The 27,403-nt window shown below is 33.6% G+C and overlaps 1 protein-coding gene across 3 annotated transcripts; it reads right to left on the bottom strand.

Annotated features, from left to right (window-relative positions):
* Positions 1-74: 74 nt before the first annotated feature.
* Positions 75-26,284, bottom strand: LOC130898826 (ATP-binding cassette sub-family G member 8). 3 transcript variants are annotated; one of them, XM_057808365.1, is made up of 14 exons: positions 25,974-26,284; positions 20,110-20,275; positions 15,464-15,595; positions 15,263-15,400; positions 14,392-14,533; positions 13,567-13,772; positions 12,686-12,836; positions 10,838-11,197; positions 10,267-10,672; positions 6,318-6,501; positions 5,167-5,455; positions 3,420-3,540; positions 2,147-2,433; positions 75-380 (listed from the first exon to the last, which is right to left on the bottom strand). In XM_057808365.1, the coding sequence occupies exons 2-14, from the start codon at positions 20,253-20,255 to the stop codon at positions 141-143; spliced, it is 2,802 nt and encodes a 933-aa protein (XP_057664348.1). In that variant the 5' UTR covers positions 20,256-20,275; positions 25,974-26,284; the 3' UTR covers positions 75-140. The 3 variants fall into 3 exon arrangements, with proteins under 3 accessions (XP_057664348.1, XP_057664349.1, XP_057664351.1); XM_057808366.1 differs by lacking the exon at positions 25,974-26,284 and adding an exon at positions 21,762-22,185; XM_057808368.1 differs by lacking the exons at positions 15,263-15,400; positions 15,464-15,595; positions 20,110-20,275; positions 25,974-26,284 and adding an exon at positions 14,588-14,861.
* Positions 26,285-27,403: the final 1,119 nt, after the last annotated feature.

Genomic DNA, 27,403 nt, shown 5'->3' with positions numbered 1-27,403 from the left:
GTGATGTATATGTAGATTTCCAATTAACTTCATTCCTTTTTTGACTGTCAAAGTGGAAAAACGAAATGAAAATATTTATTAAAAATGTTTATTACATTATTATAAAGGTATAATGAGGATTCTTACTGCTACTTTCATAATTAGGGCGTATTCGCATTATTTTTACCCTTCTGTTGATAATTTTTTCGCCTTCCGTATTGTATTGTAAAAGAAAAACAAGCAACTATGAATAATATACAATAAAACACTCCCATAGCTATTGCAGGATCTCCATAATCGAAGGTTAAGTTGTCGGCTTTCAGGAAACCGAAAGTTTTCAGAATGTTTGTACCGTTTGGAGGAGGACACGGTAGTTGAACTATAATATCTTGATGCTGAATCTAAAAAAAAAAAATTTCTATTTTCTTTCTTTCATTTTTATTTGCAACCCCCTTCAAATGACGATTACAGCACCCCAATTCATATCAATAAAACTTAATTGAAAAACTATAAAAAGTACTAGCTAATCCTACGAAATTTGTTACGCTTCAGAAGCATATTTTGGCTTTTATAAAGTGAAATTTTTGATCAGGATAATAAGTATAAATAAAAAATCAATTATGGTCTTCCGACCATGAGGATTTTCTAGATTCACACCACAAATTTTCAAACATTGGCCTTGTGATTTGTTAATGGTCGTGGCGAATGCAAGACGGATGGAAAATTGAAGTAAATGGAATCGCATTAACAGAATGCGCAGCTGGATTAACGAGTGTGCTTTGTAAGCTCTTTTCCCTATCATACTAAAGAGGTCTCTTCCTTGCAGATTGGAAAATTGCTCGAGTTCAATCCATGCCGAAAAAAAAATTTTGAAAGGGGTCTATGTAACAAAATATTTGGAAACCAATGGTATATAGTGAAGACGGTGAGATACTGCAACATCAGGTAGATTCCTTATGAGCGACTGGCCTCCATGGAATACCACCAATCCTATTGAAAGAAGTCCCAGTTATTGCCAAGGACATGAAGAAAGTCGTTAGCCAGGAAATCTTGAGATATTTTGGGTCTACTAACACCATCATCGACCATCAATACGTAAACATATATCAACCGGGGATCTCCTGTTCCATGTCACCGACGTGTCGACTGAAGCTATAGAGAAGTACGGGGAATCCAGAGCAATCGCATTGGACATATCGAAGGGCTTTGAAATGCCAACCTTCTACATAAATGAAGATCGTACGATTTGTCGTCCTCAATTATCGATTGGCTTAGTAGGTTTGTCAAAGACCGATACAACCAGCTCGTTATCGATAGACACACTTCAGAAAGGTTTGAGATCAACGCTGGTGTTCCCCAGGGATGCATCTTATCATCTACTCTCTTTCTCCTGTACATCAACGGGCTATTCGATAAAGCTACAAACCCGATCTGTCAGTAGCTAACCTGATTTTATTTCCTATCATGGCAGATGCTCTTTCGTGGTACCTAGAGTAGTATTTGCAAGATCTTCTCTGGAAAACGTGATTCGTGAACACCAAGTTTACCTACAGACACCCAGAACGTCAATATGTGCCAGCCTGTGGATACAGGTACCAAGGCACGTCTTTTCCAAACATTACAACCTACAGAAGTTCGAGATCAATATCCACAGGCATCTCGACACGACAGGGGCTTGCTTTTTACGTAAAAATATGTCGTTATTCGACATATTCATTTATCCATAGTATGAAAACAGAATTTTTGTAATAAACTGACAGATAAAAAACTATTATGAAATTTTAAGGTTAGGTCACACGTAATTAACCTTCTAGAATGGTTCCATCGCTTCAGTGCCCTCAACAGTATCATACATTGTACCAAATTTGGTGTTTTTAATTTAAAAGGTTGCAAAAGTATGAATTTTTTCCGAAATTTTTGATTCCAAACTTCACCGTTCTATGTTGGTTCTTACACGGAATATCCTGTATATTGTGACTACAGTTTTAATAAAACTAAAAAAGGGACAAAACATGTTTGAAGTTTTTCAAAGATATGAGGTCTTTAAGTACTTTAATGTTTAAATCAAATTTGTATCGGCAAATAACCGATAAATAAAAAAAGCATATTAATGAATAAGAAATTAAAACCAAGTGTTATATCTACTTTTTCGTAAGCGTATTTTTACCTGTTTGTTTCTACACACGGTACTTATAGTACTCTGTAGACTGAGTATGGCCTCTTGAGACAGTTCTCGATTCAACAAATACGGAAATAACCAACCTGCCGGACTGATATTTTGTATCCATTGCGTATAAACAGGAAGGTCCTTAAGGTGTAAGACATAACCTGCAATTATGAATAACGCCGAAAGAAATACGCCGCATAGTATCGTCGCAACGTTGTTTAAAGGAACGAGATAAATGAACGCAGTCAATACCATTTGTATACAGCTTAGGTACAGCAACATCAATCCTAAAATAAGAAAAAAAATCAGCTTAAAGGTAACCTAACATTACCTAACCAGTGTTTACATCCGTACAAATAGTGTAGCGCCATTAATGGCACTTCAAATCTTGTCATCGTATCAAAGCTGATTATTTAATTCTATCTAATTATGTATTCAATCAGTTTATTGGCGAAAGAGCGGTAGGTCCGCTTTGGATCATCGAATATAGAAGACTCTCTTGCGATGGAATTGATGAAGACATGTTCTAGCTTGGAGCTACCCAATCGGTGACAAGACTCGAACCTGAAGTCTAAATCTATTGCTCACGGATTAAGAAATACCGAAAGGGGGCTTTGTCCCAATTATATGTCTGCAGATAAACCCGAACCTTCATCGAAGAGACTGCTGCTAAATAGATAAAGGGTAAACTCTATCAGACTCGAGTGGTGTGTATCATCTGGAGATATTGAGCTTCTGTAAGTTGTAGTGTTCAGGGAAAGACGTGCCTGATTCCTCAGGCTTGCACTTTTCCAAAGAAAGAAGTCAGTATAGGTGAAAAAAGAGCCGGGTCAGCGACCTTTATTCTGTGTACTGAGCTGGTCAATTCTGGATCACCTATAAGTCGAATTTTTCCAAATGTGTGAGCTCCAAAGATGGACGAATCTGAGTCTTGTAGACACTAGCATTGACCTCAAATATTTTTGTGTTATGGTGATTTTAGGCTTATAGTAAAACCGAAAAAAGATCTCCTTTACTAGTCATAACATAGTATTGCCAGTTTTTGAGCTGAGGTTGGGGTTCTTGGAGATGAAAAGCTCGGATCTAGATGTCCACGAAGAGAAATATGAACAAACTTAAATGTTCTTCAAGCTTAGAGGTCTTCTAGCAAGATTGTGATCGAGATATCGATTGGGGTTTCTAGGCATGACTTTGGAGATGATATCACAAGTACTTATGGGGGAATTGCGAGAAAGTAAAACGGAATTTGCGAATGTTTGGTTTGATACTTTACCGATATAAATATAGAATCCATCGTAGCTGTTCGAATCCTGCATATAAAGCCCGCTCATGGAGTAACTTGGCACGACGTAAATCAACCAAACGAATAATGAAGGAAATAAATTTATTATTGACTGAAATGAGAAAAATTATTTAGAATTCATGCTAAGAAGTTATTATGGTATAAATACAAACATTTTGAAATTATTTACAATCTTACGGGGTGTTAAAAATACATTTTTTACAATGAAATGATTTGACTTCCCCAATACAATTATATATTTGTATTTAAAAAATTTTAACCAATTTTTAGACCAGGTGCCAGTCGATTTCCCGTGTAATTTTGATAATCAAGGTCGATTTTCTTGAAAATTGGTATGAGGGTAGTATTTATAACTGTGCTTTTACCATGGGGATGAAAGTCACCTCTTCTTGGAGAAGAAAATTTATTTTATCAAAATAATCTAAGCAACTTTTATTCTTTTCTTTCTAAAGTTAGTAGTTTTAGAGTTATAGCATTTTTCATTGAAAAAACGCATATTTTTTTACTTAACTTAAAAAGTTTCAATTTTATCAGTAAAATTATGTAAAACAAAAATGTAGGTAATAAAAAAGCAAAGAGATTAGTTTTTTGAGGACCTCTAAACATTCAATAATAACTGAATTATTGCTCGTTGAAGAATAGCGAAATTTAAAACCTTTAACCTCAAATAACTTGAAATCGATGAAATTTTTGGAAAAAACTCAAGAGATCTTTTTCAAAGTACATAAAAAAACCTTTGAAATAATCACCCTCAAAAGTCTTTTGCACAAGAGTCGACTGATTTATAACAAAAAAAAGATTTCTTCTTCTCTTTTTTGAAAAAATGTTATAATTATACCCTCGCAATTACCACCCTAATTGAAATTAATCGTAATCCACTTGCAATCAACTTTATTTATGTATTATTGATATGATCCATGTAGTGGGACCGGTTTTGAAATGCTTATTTTACAAAAAATAATTGAAAAAAATTATTTTTCTTAAATAAAGCCAAAACTATTCATTTTATGAAAAAATGTTTCAGATATTAATTATGGGGTTTTCCTTCCCAAATATTTTGAGATTTTTTAAATCTATGTATCATAAAAATTGGAGGAGATACATTAATTCAAAGCTTATGCAACCCCATTGAGCTGCATTGAGCCCCTTTTCGAATCTGGGGACTGAAACAAGTTTTAATTGATATGTCGTTGAAGTAATTGAAATCCACTAGAAAATGATTTTTTAAAATAGTTTCCAGCTCGAAAATTGAACGAGTTATTGTCGAAAAACCACTGCTTTAATTTTTCAAAATTTAGGAATTTTGGAGCATTGTGCAACACTGTATATACAAATTATGAATTACCTTGATACCACTTAATAGAATGTTATAGCTACAAGGTTTTGTTATATATATTAGCGAAACGTGTTGTTTAATTGACTAAAATTACACGTTTTTGATTAATCATGCCTTCTAAGTGATTTTATTAAATTTCCAACGATCTTCTGGTTCAATAAACGTCACAAATTATTGCTTGAGGCTTCATTCATTTACGTTTTATGATGTAGTGTATACGGGGTGGTCATACTAAAATCTAGTGCATACACTTTTATCAAAAACTGCCAAAAAATCAAAGAAATGATTGAAGATATTTGTCATTTATTTTCTGGCATTTATTTACAAAACAAAAATGAACGAAATTGAAGATTTTAAATAGCAATAGTTTATGTAACTAACCTTAGTGACGATATATGTAATTCTTCCATAGAGGCCATCGTTAATATCTCGTTCAACAACTTTCCTATTTCTTCTCAATTCGACAATCGTCAAAGCCAATAACAGAGGCCAATTTACTAAACACATGACACTGTAGTGGTAACCCTGACGGTCGTTCAATATTAATTGAGAATCCGACGAAGGTATATCCCAAAATATGGTTCCTAATATTAAAGATAAACTGGCCGAGAGGATGATTACTGTCAACCAGTTTAGAAATGTAGCCGATTGTGTATATATAATGGATTTTCTGAAAAGAAAAATAACTAATAATCACCCATTTAAGTCAAAGTAACGAAACAATGAGGTTATGTTGACATATGGCAGCTTCCCGGATGGTGAGGAAGACATGGTACAACTCTTGTCAAAACTTCACAACCGGGAAACGAATTACAAAAGAAATTACAGCATTGAAGTGTGCTATGAACACGTTTCAACCGTTCAAGTCACCAGGAAGTCGCTTTAGTCGAAGCAGCTATATACACCAAGCTCTTCATACCAAAACTAGGGGAAAAAGGAAATTACGCATCTCAAGTTCTTCAGACCAATCAACCTCACTTCGTTTTTACCTAAGACGAAGGAAAAAGCTGTCGAAAGAGAGTCCGAAGGGTGAAACTTATCTTCTGATGGGTTCCGGGATACATCGAAGAGAAATAGAGCAGGAGTGGATAAACCCTTCACAACAATAGAAAAAAGACTGGAAAGAAGGTAGTTAGGAAGGAACAAGTACTCAAAAGACACCTGGTTTAGTAAACTGCGAAGAACGGATTCTGTTACGTAGAGGTTCTGGCGAAGTGTGATAGACAGCTCCAGAGTATGACACTCAGGAACGTACGAAACAAAAGTTGGAACTCTTCGTCAACTCACGTTCTAAAATTTATAGAAACAGTAGAGTTAATAGATCAGATATAAAGTCTGAGTATCTCCAGTGTTACAACAAGAAAAGGGAACATAATAGAACTGGTTTAAAGCGTTGACTGCCAATTCAAAGTGGTGGTCACTCCCGTTAAAAACTTCTGTTCCCCTGAAGTTATATTTGTTATTGGGACGATTAATTTCCAAAGTACTCCACTGATTTTTGCTTCAATGTGAAATAAAAGAAATCTACTTACGTGAATAAAATGAAAGCGGCTGCGAAACAATTGGAGTGCCTCATACACATCGGGAGACTAGATGGCGGTCCTGGGTCACTTAATGGCTGTTGCTTTTGTCTAAAAATTTCCGCGAGCTGTTCTATTCGTTGTGATGATTCTAGCATGGCCTCTGCAGAAAGATCGTCTAGAGTGACAAGATCCACTGAAAAATTTCATCAAATTATCATGTGCAAACATTTTCTTGTAAAAGTGACAATCACGGAAAGATATACAGAGATAGTACCAGGAGAGAACAAATCAAAAAAATAGTGTCACAAACCACACGGATATTTAGGACAAAAGCATTTGTTTACCCCACAACGGCCATTTTCAAATAGGCATCAAGTGATTTTGACAATTCGTGCTTGACAGAGACATGGCGCTCAAACGAATATCAAATACAGTGCGGTTTGTGACACTATTTTTTTGATTTGGACTTTTTTATTCCTGGTTTTATTGAGAAATGGTGTCTTAAAGATTTAGAACTTGATGATATTGCAAATTTCTTCTCGAAAACGTAGCTAAGTTGTTTTTTTTTTCGTACCGTATTTTTCTCTGACTCATCTATTTCCAAATTCACGAAAAAAAGCATTTGTTTACCCCACAACGGCCATTTTTAAATAGACATCAAGTGATTTTGACAATTCGTGCTCGACAGAGACATGGCGCTCAAACGAATATCAAATACAGTGCGGTTTGTGACACTATTTTTTTGATTTGGACTTTTTTATTCCTGGTTTTATTGAGAAATGGTTTCTTAAAGATTTAGAACTTGATGATATTGCAAATTTCTTCTCGAAAACGTAGCTAAGTTGTTTTTTTTTCGTACCGTATTTTTCTCTGACTCATCTATTTCCAAATTCACGAAAAAAAGCATTTGTTTACCCCACAACGGCCATTTTCAAATAGGCATCAAGTGATTTTGACAATTCTTGATTGACAGAGACATGGCGCTCAAACGAATATCAAATACAGTGCGGTTTGTGACACTATTTTTTTGATTTGGACTTTTTTATTCCTGGTTTTATTGAGAAATGGTGTCTTAAAGATTTAGAACTTGATGATATTGCAAATTTCTTCTCGAAAACGTAGCTAAATTGTTTTTTTTTTCGTACCGTATTTTTCTCTGACTCATCTATTTCCAAATTCACGAAAAAAAGCATTTGTTTACCCCACAACGGCCATTTTCAAATAGGCATCAAGTGATTTTGACAATTCTTGATTGACAGAGACATGGCGCTCAAACGAATATCAAATACAGTGCGGTTTGTGACACTATTTTTTTGATTTGGACTTTTTTATTCCTGGTTTTATTGAGAAATGGTGTCTTAAAGATTTAGAACTTGATGATATTGCAAATTTCTTCTCGAAAACGTAGCTAAATTGTTTTTTTTTTCGTACCGTATTTTTCTCTGACTCATCTATTTCCAAATTCACGAAAAAAAGCATTTGTTTACCCCACAACGGCCATTTTCAAATAGGCATCAAGTGATTTTGACAATTCTTGATTGACAGAGACATGGCGCTCAAACGAATATCAAATACAGTGCGGTTTGTGACACTATTTTTTTGATTTGGACTTTTTTATTCCTGGTTTTACTGAGAAATGGTTTCTTAAAGATTTAGAACTTGATGATATTGCAAATTTCTTCTCGAAAACGTAGCTAAGTTGTTTTTTTTTTCGTACCGTATTTTTCTCTGACTCATCTATTTCCAAATTCACGAAAAAAAGCATTTGTTTACCCCACAACGGCCATTTTCAAATAGGCATCAAGTGATTTTGACAATTCTTGATTGACAGAGACATGGCGCTCAAACGAATATCAAATACAGTGCGGTTTGTGACACTATTTTTTTGATTTGGACTTTTTTATTCCTGGTTTTATTGAGAAATGGTGTCTTAAAGATTTAGAACTTGATGATATTGCAAATTTCTTCTCGAAAACGTAGCTAAATTGTTTTTTTTTTCGTACCGTATTTTTCTCTGACTCATCTATTTCCAAATTCACGAAAAAAAGCATTTGTTTACCCCACAACGGCCATTTTCAAATAGGCATCAAGTGATTTTGACAATTCTTGATTGACAGAGACATGGCGCTCAAACGAATATCAAATACAGTGCGGTTTGTGACACTATTTTTTTGATTTGGACTTTTTTATTCCTGGTTTTATTGAGAAATGGTGTCTTAAAGATTTAGAACTTGATGATATTGCAAATTTCTTCTCGAAAACGTAGCTAAATTGTTTTTTTTTTCGTACCGTATTTTTCTCTGACTCATCTATTTCCAAATTCACGAAAAAAAGCATTTGTTTACCCCACAACGGCCATTTTCAAATAGGCATCAAGTGATTTTGACAATTCTTGATTGACAGAGACATGGCGCTCAAACGAATATCAAATACAGTGCGGTTTGTGACACTATTTTTTTGATTTGGACTTTTTTATTCCTGGTTTTATTGAGAAATGGTGTCTTAAAGATTTAGAACTTGATGATATTGCAAATTTCTTCTCGAAAACGTAGCTAAATTGTTTTTTTTTTCGTACCGTATTTTTCTCTGACTCATCTATTTCCAAATTCACGACAAAAGCATTTGTTTACCCCACAACGGCCATTTTTAAATAGACATCAAGTGATTTTGACAATTCTTGATTGACAGAGACATGGCGCTCAAACGAATATCAAATACAGTGCGGTTTGTGACACTATTTTTTTGATTTGGACTTTTTTATTCCTGGTTTTATTGAGAAATGGTGTCTTAAAGATTTAGAACTTGATGATATTGCAAATTTCTTCTCGAAAACGTAGCTAAATTGTTTTTTTTTTTCGTACCGTATTTTTCTCTGACTCATCTATTTCCAAATTCACGAAAAAAAGCATTTGTTTACCCCACAACGGCCATTTTCAAATAGGCATCAAGTGATTTTGACAATTCTTGATTGACAGAGACATGGCGCTCAAACGAATATCAAATACAGTGCGGTTTGTGACACTATTTTTTTGATTTGGACTTTTTTATTCCTGGTTTTATTGAGAAATGGTGTCTTAAAGATTTAGAACTTGATGATATTGCAAATTTCTTCTCGAAAACGTAGCTAAATTGTTTTTTTTTTCGTACCGTATTTTTCTCTGACTCATCTATTTCCAAATTCACGACAAAAGCATTTGTTTACCCCACAACGGCCATTTTTAAATAGACATCAAGTGATTTTGACAATTCTTGATTGACAGAGACATGGCGCTCAAACGAATATCAAATACAGTGCGGTTTGTGACACTATTTTTTTGATTTGGACTTTTTTATTCCTGGTTTTATTGAGAAATGGTGTCTTAAAGATTTAGAACTTGATGATATTGCAAATTTCTTCTCGAAAACGTAGCTAAGTTGTTTTTTTTTTCGTACCGTATTTTTCTCTGACTCATCTATTTCCAAATTCACGAAAAAAAGCATTTGTTTACCCCACAACGGCCATTTTCAAATAGGCATCAAGTGATTTTGACAATTCGTGCTTGACAGAGACATGGCGCTCAAACGAATATCAAATACAGTGCGGTTTGTGACACTATTTTTTTGATTTGGACTTTTTTATTCCTGGTTTTATTGAGAAATGGTGTCTTAAAGATTTAGAACTTGATGATATTGCAAATTTCTTCTCGAAAACGTAGCTAAATTGTTTTTTTTTTCGTACCGTATTTTTCTCTGACTCATCTATTTCCAAATTCACGACAAAAGCATTTGTTTACCCCACAACGGCCATTTTTAAATAGACATCAAGTGATTTTGACAATTCTTGCTTGACAGAGACATGGCGCTCAAACGAATATCAAAAACAGTCGTACCAATTAAAGAAAAAGAAATGTCGCTGATTCGATTTGCGCGCGGAGTTTAAATTCAATTTAAATGAACAATACAGTGTGTATATACTTACGATAATAATCAGAAGGGTTTTTGAAGGACGGGCATGGATATTCCACTAAAGCAAAATATGGCAACATGTGTTTTCTCTTTCCACTATACATGGTCCGTCCCGATGACACCAATAAAATTCTTGATAACATCGTGAAGATTTCGTAAGTCGGTGGATGTATAGTCAATACGACTATTCGTCCCAAAGAACTGCCGGCGCCACCGTTAGCCCATTGTTTCAAATATTCCACGAGAAAGAATGTGTCAAAAATATCCATACCTTTCGTGGGTTGGTCTAATACCACTATGTCAGTGTCGAGAATCAAATGACAGGCGACGTTCAGTCTTCTTCTCTCGGAAATCGTCATCGAGGATACTTTCGTATCACGAACTTGCTCCAAACCTAGGTCCTCTATTATGACGTTTATCTGTTGTGAAAGAAATTTGTTAACTTTTAACTTTTCTACTTCTTAGATCTTTTCGCGTGTTTTTTTTTTGGTAGAGAATCAGCTTCAATCGAAAAAGTATCAACCCTTCCGAAACTTCAACTGATTTTTTTAACATTGTTTGTATTCATTGAATAAAACACTTACCCTATCCATAGCTTCGATTTTCAGATATCCCAACTTATCTGTAGGTTTTCTGAGATCATAATGGAACCTCAACGTTTGCACAACTGTCATGTCTTTACACAAATTAAGATCACTTTGCACGTATGCCACTCGAGGTTTCAACGTGTGCGATTCCACTTTCCGTCCGTTCAAAATTATTGTACCTAATACTGGTTTCTGTAAACCTGCCACCACGTCCAGTAGAGCGGTACCTTCTTCTTCGGATGTGCTTATTATTGCCATTATTTCGCCTCCTCTTATCTCGAACGAGATTTCGTTGAGGAGAAGATGATGACGTGATTTGCAGGACGTAGAGCTCGGTAGCACGCCGAGTCCATGTACCTAAACAATACTAAATCAAATCCCGATCTGACTGATCAACAATCATCGATATCAACATATATTGATCTGATCTAGTTCAGAAAACTACTTGAAAGCCATTATAAACAAAATATGTGGTATGGCAAATGAGTTGAAGATGGATTTACCAAAATTCTAGTCAATTTAGAATAAAATATGCTTTTGAGAATTTGGGATAAACAAAAATCCGGTTGTCTGAGGCCTTTTAGATCGTTCGAAAACGTCTTACTCGGTCTGCTCGTGACGAGCCTGACTTGTATATACCGAAGCGCGCTATTGGTGTACAAATCATCATTACTTCGCATTTTACACAAATATTTGGAGCTGCACCCTCGAAAAATTCAGTTGTATCAAGTAAGGAAGCCTCAGGATGCTGATCAGAAGCTTGACTTGATGATTGAGCGCTTTTCAACTTTCACCAACATCTTTTTTCGGGCGAAGTTCACTTTAATCTTAGTCAACAAGCAAAGTTTGTGTGCAAATACTCCAAAATACAAACATCAGAAACCCCTAAACTGCCTAGAACGACTTCTTCGTGTCCGACATTCAAAACTTCCAATGTTATGACCAAAGAACATTATTCCAGCAGGATGGAGCAGCTTTCCACTCTAATATATCTCTGCCACGTGAAATTTTTCCTGGTAAATTGATCTCCAGAAGAGGTGACATGAGTGGCTTCCATGCAGTCCCGATTTAACACCTATGGCTTTTTCCTGTAGGGTTATGTCAAGCATAAAGTTTACGCTAAGAAACTGACTTCCCTGGCATATTTGGAAGGAAATATCCGCCACGAAATGGCGGCCCTCACGGAGAAAACTTCCTAGGCCATTTTAGTGGTTGATTAAATGAATGCCATGAGCGCAACGGTCTGGAAGATGTATTTTTTTTGGCCTCTCCCTGTACTAGACTTTAGTAAGACGTTTACCGAATCTGCAAATCGACGGTTGATGTTGCAGACATGGTTGGCGATATCTTTATTGTTCACAAAACTTTTATTCAAAAATTTGATCCTCAAAAATACCGCTCACTTGTACAAATAACTTTTGACCGCGAACCGGAAGCCCTACTAAAAGTACCCACAAAAAATATTTCTAATTATGTATAATAGTCTTTATACTTCCTCAGTAATAATTCGATTCATTCAGAAATTCCAAGGGATTAATTTTTTGTGTAATGTTGTTGTTTATTTATACTTTCAAATGATTCACTGATTCTGTTAGTTGCATATTGTAATGCGGACCTGGACAAGTTGTTTACTATTCAGTTCGCATTAGTTTTAAGACATTTGTAGTAATTTAACTTCAAGGTTTTTCAATCGATGAGAGGAAAATGTAATTTTTGATCTGTGGTAGTGAAGTGAAGGAGTAGTGTTTTGTTTCGTAAACCTAAAACCCAATTATTTTATGAACACACTATAAAAGTAATAAAAATTATTAAAAATAGAAAGTCATCGTTTAACAACAGATTTACCTGCAAATGTGGATACATAAACGTCGTTTCCGAAGCGTCATCTTGACTCAAGTAATCTGTACGTAAAACGGAAGGTGGCCCCCTTCTTGATGCCGGTAAAGAAAAATGACTTTCGGTCTTCGACGTAGGTCTACCAATATGCGGCATTATACTGTAAGAAAACAAGTCATACTTGGTAATAAAATCTTTTTTAGAAGAAAAACAGTACAAGAAACCACGTACACACTTGTTGTTTTCGATTGCGATTGCTCTGAAAAAACTTGCCGCTGAAATTTTATAATTTATTGAAATAAATGTATGGCAATGAATGTTTGTCGCATCCACGTGTGTCACATCTGTTTTCTGGTATTCTTTCTACGTGATAACATTAACATTTGGGAGATTTAAATTTGAAGTATAAATAGGCTTTGCAAAGTTGTCAACTGGATATAGACTGGCTCCATTCAGTTCCTTACTTCAATAACTGTACAGACTCCACAAGGGATTCAAAGACTTCATAAGGAATCTACGGATTATTTAATTTCATCTAATATAAAACCAATCACTCATCACCACCCCCTTCTCCTCCGCTTAATCAATTCACCCCATGGGTTCATCAAGCCAATTCCATTTGCTGTAAATCTTTTGCTTCTCCCACACTCCATCTGTGGTTGACAGGGTGCCACCCAAAAAAAAATCATCTCGAAGCCAAATAAAACAAGCCAAGTCCAAACTCTGCATGGGAAAATTTCTCCTATATCAGGGCCTTTTCTAAAACGAACCATAAACTATGAAACTTCAATTTTTTCTTTCCAAAACCACGCCTCAACGAACTCAATGTGACTTTTAGAAACTAAAAATATGATAAAGAGCGGAGTACTGTTGTTTTTAATAAAACTCACCCATGATCAATCATATCATGATTATGTACAAAATCAGCTACACTGTTTCTTCTGAGATCTCTGGAAGGATCGATGGTGTGGTAGGATCGTTGATATTCGGAAGCTAAGAGGTTAGCTTCCGATATACTTTTGTTTCTGTTCCATTGGGTATTGTGTTGTTTAATACCACCTTGATGCATCGCTGCTAGTGGCAAACCTGGACTAGCCTGAAAATCAATACAAATCATTCATTGATTTCCTCCGAAAACAGAGTCGTAACAAAATATTGATAGAATTTTAGACTTATCTCACTCTTGTTTAAAATTTGTTTCAAGATTTCGTTTAGAACGTTTGCAGTTAATTCTAAGCATCCTCATCATCATCCATTACTAGATTTTTGCTGCCTCTAATAATTCGGCTCTTGCTAATGATAGCAAAAATGAGAGCTGAATGAATTAGACAAGAGATTGATCCAAGTCTAGTATTGTGATTCATGCAGAAGATATAAATATCAAGAGCTGTTCATCTTAGGGTACACAGATAATATTCTAGGCTAATGTATTGTCTGGATGAGATGCTGGGTGTGTGGATGGTATAGCGAATATATTTATATATTTAGAATAAAATGACAGAGTAATTTAACATGTTCGTCATTTCCTAGTATACATTCTTTAATTAACTTTCACTGAAATCCTCCTTTGATGCGAAAATGAGACACTAATTCCTAGGATGTGAGCGGATACCAGAACATTTAATGACCCATATAAATACAAATGATTCAAATAAAAAAATCAAACTTTTGTCCACTTGTTCCACTTAAATGATTTTCCAAATAAATTGCCTTACCCTTTGATACATATTCTGCATTCGAAAGTCCGGATCAGAACGATATTTCCGGCTATATTTATAGTTGTTAGTGGTCTCATTATCAGAACTGTCATATCCGGAACTTCCATCTCGTGGGCCGCGGCTTCCGGCTTTCAAACTTCTGAAATAGGCAATATTATCAAATACTCTGATATATACTTTAATTTTTGATTACTTAACTAGCAGACCTGGCCACGTGTTGCTGTGGCTAAGTGATTTAAAAGTTTTTTTGAATGTCCATCCAAGAAAGAAGTTTACAAATATAACACAGTTTATTTATATCAATTATGTAGTGTATTTGTCATAAAAATAAAATCTTTGTTTTTTAGAGCAACACATGCGTTTATTTCAATTAATTTGAAAATCATCTTATAAAAAAAACATTTAATATTTATTTCTTCAGCTCTTTCTTAAATAAGCAATATTTCTTGACCTACATTAATTAACCTCTATTATCTTATTCTAATCAATCAAAATGGACACTTGTGACAGTGACATCCGTGACAGATCATAGACATCATAACCCACAGATAAATAAAGTGTACCAAATAAAATCTAAAGAAAAACCATTTCTTTACATATACCTGTTTCTTCAACTTTTTCTTAAATAAGCAATATTTCTTGACCTACATTAATTAACCTCCATTATCTTATTCTAATCAATCAAAATTGACACTTGTGACAGTGACATTTGTGACATCCGTGACAGATTTATCATAGACATCATAACCCACAGATAAATGAAGTGTACCAAATGAAAACTAAAGAAAAACCATTTCTTTACATATACCTATTCGACATTTTTCTGTCATACAAATTCAACTACGATTTACACACAAAAATAATTCACCTGTTTTGTGGTCTTGTAGAAGAATTTCGTCTAAAATGTTGAGGTGTCCCGGATCGGTTGGATTCGATGTGATTGGGTGGAAAAACGCGCGGGAGTCCGAATTTCAAATAAGTGTACATATTGGATCCAAGGGCGGACCTGAAAAGACAAAAATTCTATAACAATCTTGTAATTTAATTATGTTAGAATTTGGTTACTTACTTAGGTCCATATCGAGGGTGTGAAAGAATTGATTGAACAGTCGTGTCACGTAGTTGAAAATTCCCATATGGAAGCGGACTTTTGTCCGTTGATCCAAGAGCGCTGTCAGTGAAGTCCGAATTCAAATTTTGTCTTAAACAAAAGGAATTAATTACATTACAACTCCTTCGAAACGAAGCATTAAAAAATACATACAACCCTAAATTTTCAACCCTCTACACTCCCGTTAACAACGGCCATTATCGTACCTGTACATATTGTACTTAACATTTTTTGAAAATTGTTCTTTATTATAATTTATTTGGCAGGAACACGTTTGCCGGTCAGCTAGTATCAATCTAAAGGATTGTCGAGCTCAAACTCATAGGAAAGGAAGGGAACAAACCGAAAATGAATTATTTCAGAATAATTGAAAATTTTGCCACAACTAAATCAATAAAGATGATTTTGATTTCCCCTGGTCGATATTAGGCCAAGACTTCACTACTTCTTAGTCCGACGCTAACGAAGCAACAATCGACTGTATGGGTCTTTTAAGATGAACCAAATCAGGAGAATACGGTGGCTCAAGATTGCCCTCCATCACCAGAAGTCGAAGCGAGTTGATCGGCATACAGCGATTGGTTTAATTCACTTCGAATCATAGAAAATCAACTCAATGTTTGCAATATCAGTGTTGCCATGTCTCGAAACTTGTTAGCAGCACTCGTAAGTTCGAAATGGCTCCCCACGTTAAGATGGACTCCAGTGATTCTTGGTGGATATACAGAACAACAAACGAAGAGAAAGAAGCGCTGTAGAGGGCGGATGTGGTCAAGATGGTAAAAAAAAATAAGAATAGGAACGTTTTAGCTCGTTAAATAATAAACTATTATATAATTACTAAATCTGATTTAATTACAGGCTTGTTATAGTTACATCAGCTACAATTTGTAGTTAAATCACTCAACTTTCCTAATTTCGAACGTATTTCTAGTAATTAGATTTGTTTTTACGGAATATGTGAAGCGAAACCTATGTAGTAGCTATCGAGCTAGTATTTTCGAAGTGAGATTTCAGTCACGATTATAGAATTTGTTCTATAATACATCATCAACAAACAAGGTCGTTAGTTTGTTGCAATAAAAGGATATCGTTACGAAAAAACTGTTTTATTATTTCCTAATTAACTATGCGTTGTTTGACATATTTCACTTACACGATGGTTAATCGTTATAAAAGTGAGTTTAGAAAAAATATTATTTATTATAAAAGTTGTAATTGGGACACTAGGTAGAGTAAAATCGAATAAAAATAAATCTATTTCTCGTATTTGAATTTTATAGCTTTGGTTCGTTGGTCATGGTTGGCAAAGTCTTTAGTGCCGTTGCCCTCTCTGCTTTGATTGGTCTGTATAACAGAAGCGTATCTAGGAGAAGAATGTATCCTTCTTATCCTTTGAGCTTATTTACACCTTGCTAAAGTTAACTGGCTTTTCTGCATTCATACGTGTAGTAGATGTTTCCATCTGAAGAAAATTATTTCTTATTGAATTAAACACCTTGTAAAGAATACTGGAAACATGTTGATCTGGTATAGAAACGCATTTATAGAAAAAAAAATTATTGAAAATTTTGTAGGTAGTTTAAACATTTCAGTACGGCCGCCATAGGTATAAAATAAACACTGAACATATGATACAAAGTAAAAACGATAATTATCCTCTTGGTTTGTACCAAGATGTGAAAATACCACGACTAAAACACCCGATAAAGTTTTTTTATGATGCCAAGAAATTCGAATATACAATGCAAATGATTTGAAAGTATGCTGCGGGATGTAATTATTTTTGTTGCCAGGATTTTAATGTTTTATATATACGCGACTAATAAATAAAAGCTGAATTATAACAGCACACGCTACGTTGTCGGCAACGATAACCTCGTGATTGGTATACCTGTGTATATGTTTCGTGTTCTAATGTACCCAACATCTCAGGCTTGACTGATCTAATCACGAGCGTGTGATTTGAAAGTATTAATCGTTTTGACGATGTTGCGGGATGTAAGTGAGATTCAAATTCAACTTATTTTAATATTTTATAGTGATTAAGTGTATTATGTTTTTAATTTTTAACGTGATTATGTAATATGTACTAACCTATAAAAGGGTTTATAGACTTTATTCTTATATACAGAAAAATGTTTTATAAACACGCGACTAATAAATAAAAGCTGAATTATAACAGCACACGCTACGTTGTCGGCAACGATAAACTCGTGATTGGTATACCTGTGTATATGTTTCGTGTTCTAATGTACCCAACATCTCAGGCTTGACTGATCTAATCACGAGCGTGTGATTTGAAAGTATTAATCGTTTTGACGATGTTGCGGGATGTAAGTGAGATTCAAATTCAACTTATTTTAATATTTTATAGTGATTAAGTGTATTATGTTTTTAATTTTTAACGTGATTATGTAATATGTACTAACCTATAAAAGGGTTTATAGACTTTATTCTTATATACAGAAAAATGTTTTATAAACACGCGACTAATAAATAAAAGCTGAATTATAACAGCACACGCTACGTTGTCGGCAACGATAACCTCGTGATTGGTATACCGGTGTATATGTTTCGTGTTCTAATGTACCCAACATCTCAGGCTTGACTGATCTAATCACGAGCGTGTGATTTGAAAGTATTAATCGTTTTGACGATGTTGCGGGATGTAAGTGAGATTCAAATTCAACTTATTTTAATATTTTATAGTGATTAAGTGTATTATGTTTTTAATTTTTAACGTGATTATGTAATATGTACTAACCTATAAAAGGGTTTATAGACTTTATTCTTATATACAGAAAAATGTTTTATAAACACGCGACTAATAAATAAAAGCTGAATTATAACAGCACACGCTACGTTGCCGGCAACGATAACCTCGTGATTGGTATACCTGTGTATATGTTTCGTGTTCTAATGTACCCAACATCTCAGGCTTGACTGATCTAATCACGAGCGTGTGATTTGAAAGTATTAATCGTTTTGACGATGTTGCGGGATGTAAGTGAGATTCAAATTCAACTTATTTTAATATTTTATAGTGATTAAGTGTATTATGTTTTTAATTTTTAACGTGATTATGTAATATGTACTAACCTATAAAAGGGTTTATAGACTTTATTCTTATATACAGAAAAATGTTTTATAAACACGCGACTAATAAATAAAAGCTGAATTATAACAGCACACGCTACGTTGTCGGCAACGATAACCTCGTGATTGGTATACCTGTGTATATGTTTCGTGTTTTAATGTACCCAACATCTCAGGCTTGACTGATCTAATCACGAGCGTGTGATTTGAAAGTATTAATCGTTTTGACGATGTTGCGGGATGTAAGTGAGATTCAAATTCAACTTATTTTAATATTTTATAGTGATTAAGTGTATTATGTTTTTAATTTTTAACGTGATTATGTAATATGTACTAACCTATAAAAGGGTTTATAGACTTTATTCTTATATACAGAAAAATGTTTTATAAACACGCGACTAATAAATAAAAGCTGAATTATAACAGCACACGCTACGTTGTCGGCAACGATAAACTCGTGATTGGTATACCTGTGTATATGTTTCGTGTTCTAATGTATCCAACATCTCAGGCTTGACTGACCTAATAACGAGTGGCGGTGGCTGCGTTCAAATCACGTGTTTTGGAGGAAAAAGTATATTAATCTTGATGGAGAATATTTTGAAAAACATCAAAGCCATATGCAATTAAAAATATTTACTTCAATCAATATTTTCTTAGTAAACTATAGTTTACGTTTTAAGAACGGTTTCTTATTAGGAACGTGGCAATGAAACACCAAAGTGGACTAACTTTAATATATTTTCCGAAATGATTAATGTAGTTTTTCGGTGATTTTGAATCTATAGCTTGCAAAGACTATGTTTTAGATCCAATAAATATTCTGATTATGATACGGTCTTCTGTAGAAATTTGTTTTGGTAATTACCCGTTAGAAATGATATGCTTGAAATAATTTAACGACTGTAAATTATTCGAATCTCGTTTCTACACTGTTACGTTTTTTTTTCCAATAATTTTCTACCATCATTTCGAGAAACTGAATTTAATTAATTAACAGAAATCCTTTCTTTGGTTCATTGAAGATTCGAATTCGTTTTGGTCTACAAAATTTCAAAATCTACTGATATTTTTAAACTACAATTTCTTTTCGAACATATGGATAGAAAAAATTGACAATGAAAATGTTAAACTCGTTTTGTGTGAACAAACGTCGAAACTTATTTGATGAAGACAGATTTTGGGCGCTACCTGAGGCGGCCCAACCAGCGAAGGTTATTGATTGTAGTGAGGCTGGAGTTGGGAGTCCTCTGGAGGGAACAGGTTTGTTTTAGGTGTGAAATAAGGCCCCTTTTTGAAAATAGCTGTTACTGTGCATAGCTTTGCTTTGGGAAATTATTTACTACCCTTATAAAGGGAGTAATGCTGCACAGCTATAGACATTGTTGGAGGTATGGTTATTTAAACGAATAGGAACGCACGTCAGTCAGTGTAATTGTAGTGTAGTAGTAGTGTGAATAGTGTGTTCAGCACGATCTCTATTGGTAGATTTATAATACTATTACCTATAAATCGACCAAGCATGTAAATCCTCGCTAGTCGTTCCACCGGAAAACGTGCGTGATTCTGGATTAGAAGGAACCGAATATTTCCTTTCCATTTCAAAACCCTGCGAGCCACCCCCTTGGGAGGGGGTGCGACTACGAACCATTTCGTCAAACTACCGTCGAACTGGAAAAGAAAGAGAAAACTTAAAAAAAAAAAATGTCATTAATTTTATTCTCATTTAAATTTTATAAAAATACCTTAACAATATTATTTGCGTTTGGTACGAAAAAACCCCTATACGCTAAGGGTACTTTGATAAACATCTCCATAGTTTTTGTATTAGCTACGGCCCTGTCCGGCTACAATGGAATTTTAAAATTCGGCGAATTCGCGCGGCGCCTTTCATCTACTTTTTAATAAATGCTCTAGGCGCCTTTGATGTTTCCTTTCCGAACTTTTTATAATAGCGTTTTAGTAAATTATTGTAAGTGTATTTTATAGTGTGTAAATAAATTAAAAACGTAAGAGACAATGTTTATTAATTCACCCCACGATTATAAGGAGGGTAAATAAATACGAAAAACGTTACAATTATTTACTTCTCAAACGGAGGCAGTCGAGTTAGAGTAGTGACCTCATATAGAGTCGTTTAGAGACTGAGGCAGAAGTTTCCTTGGACTCAAACTTAGCCATTTGTTCCTCGTGGCCTGTATAACTAGAATCTTATAGGAATCGGGGTAGATGTCACTACGAGGGAGAGGAAGGCCTCGAAAAATAGTACAAAGCGTCTTTACGGGAGTAGATAGTGCCCAGAGGAAAAATTTCAAGTCGAAATTCACTTTTAATGAGTTGGTTATTATCTTTGAGACGGCTGATTCATTTCTTTGTACTGGTTCCTCTATTTGCAGATTTCATTGAACCATTCTTTTTTCTTGCTGGTCTTTGTTCCAACCAAATGATTATTGATTGACTGCAGACTCTATTTGGTTTGAATGAAATACAGGGTGTATACAATTCATTAAAGAAAACTTTTATACATTCTTGTTCTTGTACAAAGATTATGAAATAATATTATGAAGCTGGCTAGTTAATTTTAAATAATTCTGTATGGTGTATCAACAAAAATCTTTTCAGATGGTACTTAGAGTAATTTATATCGTTTTTTTGTGTATTTTATTCTTTAACAAAAGAGAGGCACCGTTAAAATTGAACAATTGAATCAAATTAATTTTAATGTATTATATTCTTAAATTCTCGTGAAATTTTTGAGATTATTTACTTCTTAGCGTCCTTGATGAATTCTTGAAACAGAATGAATACCTGGAGGTCTGTTTCGATTATGTACAGTTTTTTATTATAAAACAAAAGACGGAAACGATATAAAAAAGGTAAAGATTGAAGTTTCAGACATACGATGACGTTATAATAGATAATACACGATTTTATATACAGAGATATATATAAGATTTGTTGATGAAACATTGATATATGCCAAAGGAAACAAATTAAGCTCTTGGTTGAAATAATATTGTTTTTGGTTAGGTTATTCGACCTTTGGAATATTTTCTACTGTAAAACCTTGAGAATCATTTCTTCAAATTCACTTTAAGATCATTTTCGTTATAAATTTTATGCCACAGCTGTACTTTGAACGGTTCCTCATACATACCTAGAGCCATTCTTATTGGGACAATCAGTACAATGTTTGAAAACAACATATGTTAATACAATACGGTTTTTAGTTCATGTACGGTATTTAAACCGTTTTAATCTTGAATAGTTTTGATATTCTCAAGCCACAACTGGTGTATTTGTGTTAATTACGATAATAAACGAAAATAATTTCAAATATATTCATACGCACTGGGATTCTAACATTATTTTTCTTCAGAACTATTATGTAATTTTATTCAAAAGTCTTAATCAAATTCAATTAACGAAGTTATTAAAATATTATTAGTAAGGAAATATGTCAAAAGAAAACCGGAAGTACGCACAGAAATATGTAAATCATTTATACATCAAAATTTACATATCAAAATATGCTAAAAAACATTCGGAATTGAATGAAAACAACAATTTGGTTATTCCTTGATGAATTGTCACATGTCAAATATGATATTTGACATTTGACAACCAACTATATGTAGATCGATGTAGATCACAGAAAATCATCGCTCGAAAATATTTATGTATTTCCATTTTTTGATCGAGATGAATGTTTTCCTACTATTGATAGTTTAAGACTGTCAAAACATTTGAAACGGATTTGATTGGTGAAAATTGAGCTCTAAGTGCTAATTTTTCAGCAGTAAGCTTTAGTTAGCCGACGATTGGCTGCAAGTTCGTTATAATAACGAACATATGTCAACCATTGGTGGTTGAATAACGTCCAGACGAACAAAAATTCTCATAATACTGACCCTTAAACCGTTAACCCTGAGCTTCTAAAGAGAATCCAACTTAATATATGTATCGCCCATGTTTCAAATAGGGTTGCTAAAGAGGCTAGGAAACATTTTCCTCTTATAAATAATTTAATCTGCCTTTAAAGGCTCAATTCCATAAAGAAAAATTACCTCAACCTATTATTAGATAAGCACTTGGTTGGAAGTCGCTTTTTTATTGCGACAATTGAAAGATTTGCGATTTATTTATGGTGATTACAATAGCCAGACGTACCGGAAATTGTGAACGTTTAAAATTGAATTGTAAATAGCGGGTACTTTGCACTTTCACATACTTCCAGAATCTACGGTGGATATTTCTTTCAACTTGGAAGAGCACCGCGATGGAGTTTTGTTAGAATTTCGTCGCACCAATTGATCCTGGCTTTTATTGAGCCAATTGTCAAATTAAAAGGTTACGAAACCTTTTTGACAGCTTCGATGTTTCCTGGCACAACAGCCGATTTTTGACGACCATAACGAAATTTATCCTGTAGCGAATTGCGGCCACGATTCACAAAATCCTTTCGATTTTACTGGTATGTATATTTCGTGGTACTATCATGGCTTATTTCGTAGAGAGTGGGTTTAAATATACACTTCATCGTTCTCTTTTGCGTAAGATTCGTTTCAGGGTCAATTTATTACGATTTGTCACTATTGCGTTTATCGAATCAATTAAAATTCATTGGATATGAGTAATATCCTTCCTAATATAATTAACACATACATGATGTTACGAATTACCGCGTTTTATATAAACTGTGTATGGTAAATTAAATCGAAAATATGATACAGCAGTTTCAATATAAAAATGTCAAAGTTCGGGCAAACTTTGGTTACGTGAAAGAAATCGTGGTAATTATATAAATTAGGTTACATCCCTTTGATTTCCTCAAAATTTAAGTATGTTATAAAGAAAATTACGCTGAATAATAATATATATATATAAATATAGGGCGCGGAAATTATCCCTTCAGGATTGTAATATTCAAATTAATCGTTGAAACCTAACCTAATCTAACCTAACTTAACCTAACCTACATACTTCTCTCTAAAATGAAATCCAATCACAAGCAGGGGTTGATGTTAACGAAAACTGTATGTAGAATCATCGTCGACGACCTCACCAAGAAAAAATCTTGGAAGAGTTTTCGATAACAACAGCCCCTACTTGTGATTTGATTTCATTTTGCAGAGAAGTATGTAGGTTAGGTTATATAAGGTTAGGTTTCAACGATTAATTTAAATATTACAATCACTGAAAAATCATTGCAATTATTTGATTCTGTGAACGCAAAAAAGTACCTGAAGGGATGATTTCCGCGCCTTATATTTATATTTATTATTCTTTATTATCGTTAATTCACGCGAAACCTTGAAGTTTTTGAGATAAATCCATTAAATCTTCCTACATTCTTTTCTTAACTTTGTTTCTATCTTTGTTGTTGTTGATGGGGAGAGTACGATTTCCGTGGCGCGAAAATGAGGATCGAAATTTTTCGATATCTCGCTTCGTTTTCGAGATATCGATACTTGAAGTTTGATAATCAAACGTTAGTTCAAAATTCGCTTTATTGAACAGATGGCGTTCAGTACTTCGTTTCAAATGAATATTTTATCACTTCAAATTCAATATGAATCTTGTAATTTAATAAACAAAAGATTTTTTATTTAATTTTCATATTATTTACTCTGATACTAGGAAATTATATTGAAAAAAAAAACAGAATCAGCCATTTTTGATATAACTCAACATACGATAAATACATGAATAGTTCGATGGTTTTCATGAAGAATTTTTGGTTGTTTTTCATTATTTATAAAATAAAAAAAATATTTAAAGATTTAATTAATAATTTCGAGCAAAAAGTACGTTCTGCATGGTTTCAAAAGTTATTTATTTTCGTTTTTTTTTATAATTGAAAAGCCAGACTACTGTAGTATTTCACAATTATCCTGAAAAAGATCTCTAGCAATTATTTTTGAATCATTTATACTATTTTTAACGACAAAATCAACCGAATAAAAAAATAACTGTAAAAAATCGTTGCAAATCTACCCGTTCCGAATTTATCTGCCCCCAAATCACCCCTCTTCAAATTCACCCGTTCCTCGCGGCCTGTGGCCCCAAAGCCCCCCATAAAAAAATAATCCTCAATTGAAGATAAATTTTTTTTAGACAATTCTGACTGTAAAAAATCACGATTTTTGAACTTTTTACACTAAAATTGCACCACGAGAAGATTAAGTTAGGTTAGGTTAGGTTAGGTTATGTTTGGTTAGGTTTTTCCGACTTCAAGTATCGATATCTCGAAAACCAAACGAGATATCGAAAAATTTTATTCTTCATTTTCGACTTATTTTGGTTCGATTTACAAAATGGCATAGTCAAATCTAGCCACGGAAATCGTACTCGTGCCTTGTTGATGAATTTGAATCTACGATCTCGAAAAAATTTTGATCTTAATTTCGAGAGCTCAAATTCTTTTCAAATTTGAAACATTTACCCAAAATTGATATACTTTTTTGTACTTAATATTTTATTTTATAAACGCAGCTCACTTTAGGTACAATAGGCGTTACAACTAACAGCGTGGGGGCCCACTGCTTGTCTTGGCCTCCAATTAAAGTATCAAAATATTCGAAATAGGCTTTTACACATTTTCGAAATATCGATTTCATCATAATTTCCTACGATTATAGGAAATATTTGTCAGGAGAAGTTTTTCAATTGCGGTGTGTTTCACTCGACATTTTCGTTTTTTAAATCACTTTTAGAACTATGAAACTTAACAGAATACTAATTTTTAATGTTTATTATTCTAAATAATACAGTTCAGGTATTTTTCGACCATAAAATGAAACCTAACCTAATCAATTCTAAATAATTACCATCTTGGTTAGGTTAGGTTAGGTTTCACTGATTTATCATATGTAAGTTGTACCATGTAATGTCTAAAATAATCGAAATAATGTCTCCCCCACCTAAAATTTACTATTTATACCCTCAGAAACAACCCCAAATACGTGAAAAATATTTCTGAACGATTTTTGTCTGGAGTCCCAATTCTAAATAATTACCATGATTAAACTATTGAAAAGTGGTATGTGTTAGGTCTTAATAATTTTTTTTTTCTATTATTGGAGGCTATTTCTATTTTAAAAATAAAAAAAATCTTGTCGGCCGGTGTAATAAATCGGCTTTTTTTTGTATTTTTAGCTATTTTTCACCAGGATTGATAAGAATACGTTAATTAACGTAAAATTCAATTTTTTGTAGTACCAATATACCACAATTACTACTCTTAAACTCAATATATTTACATATTAATAATTTTTTCATCAAATTTTAACTTCTGTGGTTTCTTTTTCAAGTTTGCAACCGCCGACCTACATGTCAACGCACTTTACGTTATTTGTTATAAACTTACCTTTCATATCACAAGATTGATCCAATACAGGTATAATATTTTTGTTTTTAAATCGATTCCGAGGTACTGTTATCTGTTTTCGTCGTTAAATTGCTCGAGGTATCACAAACGGAGTTATCACTAAACTATTATTATCGTTATTTAGTTGATAAACAATGCATTTATTAACGTTATTTTCGCGAAAAGAAAATTAAGTTGTGTATATGAAAACAACTATTATGTCGAACAATGTTCGCGAACTGGAGTACCGACGTACTGGTTCTGACGTATAGTGGAATCCATGGCAGAATATACATTTCCCCGGGCGCTCTATACGGTAAATGTGAGCAGAAGGTAGTTTTGAGCGTTTCAAGAAATTTCCAAAGATCTTAAGATTATAGATCATTCAATTTCTTTATTATTACGCTTCGAATCGACTTTTTTTATATACGAGAGAGTAATAAAACGTAATTTCCCATGCTCAACTTAGTACGGTAATTTTAAATTTTAATTCTGATTTTCTAGATTCTCAGAAGTTTTTAGTTACTGTATATTAACAAAATTACGGGCGGGGGTTTTCGAAATTTTAAAACTTGTAACTCAAAAAAATTTTGGAACGCGAATAACTCGAAAACTATGAGGAATTGTAGGATGTGGAATAAATTACTTAAGGATTATAAAAGAAATGAAATACAAACTCAAAATAGATCCTATTTGGAAGGAACGAATCCGTGCATCGATCGCAAATTTGCAGGTATAAAAACTGTATCTTCAATCCCTGTATTTATCTTGGAATGTTTATTACCGTAAATGAAAAGAATTAACAACAAATACTTTCTCATCAATGCGATTATAATCTTAGTCTCCTAGCCTAACCTAACCTAACCTAACTTAACCTAAACATAACCTAACCTAACCTAACCTAACCCAAACTAAGCTAACCTAACCTAACCCAAACTAAGCTAACCTAACCTAACCTAACCTAACCTACTCTAGCTTAACCTAACCTAATCTAACCATTCTTAATATTCAAAATAAGCAATTTTTCAATTATTTTGAAAATACAACCAAAGATGCACTAATTCTTAGGAAAACTAATTTTTTCTATTAATTTTTGTTCAATATTGAAAATTTGCTCGTTTTAGAAAATTTTAGATGTTGCTGATGGTTTTTCGTTTTGTCTTGATGATAATAATAATTATTCAGAAGTTCGTATGTTTGTCAAATTCTAGGAATCACTTCGGCAGATCAAATTTTCTTACGCGTTCGTCGAACGATCTTTCGAAATCGCCACCGATGAAACATGGATCAACGAAAGATATAAATCAAATGAATTTCGGCAAGATAAAACAGTAAAATCGAAAAAAAAATTATAAAAAAATTAACAACAGAGTAAATACTTTCTCATCAATGCGATTATAGTCATAGTCTCCTAACCTAACCTAACCTAA

Source organism: Diorhabda carinulata, chromosome 10, assembly GCF_026250575.1.
Source record: "Diorhabda carinulata isolate Delta chromosome 10, icDioCari1.1, whole genome shotgun sequence".
Taxonomy (NCBI): Eukaryota; Metazoa; Arthropoda; class Insecta; order Coleoptera; family Chrysomelidae; genus Diorhabda; species Diorhabda carinulata.
The sequence above is the reverse complement of the archived record's forward strand: the minus strand, read 5'-3'. Positions and strand labels throughout refer to the sequence as shown.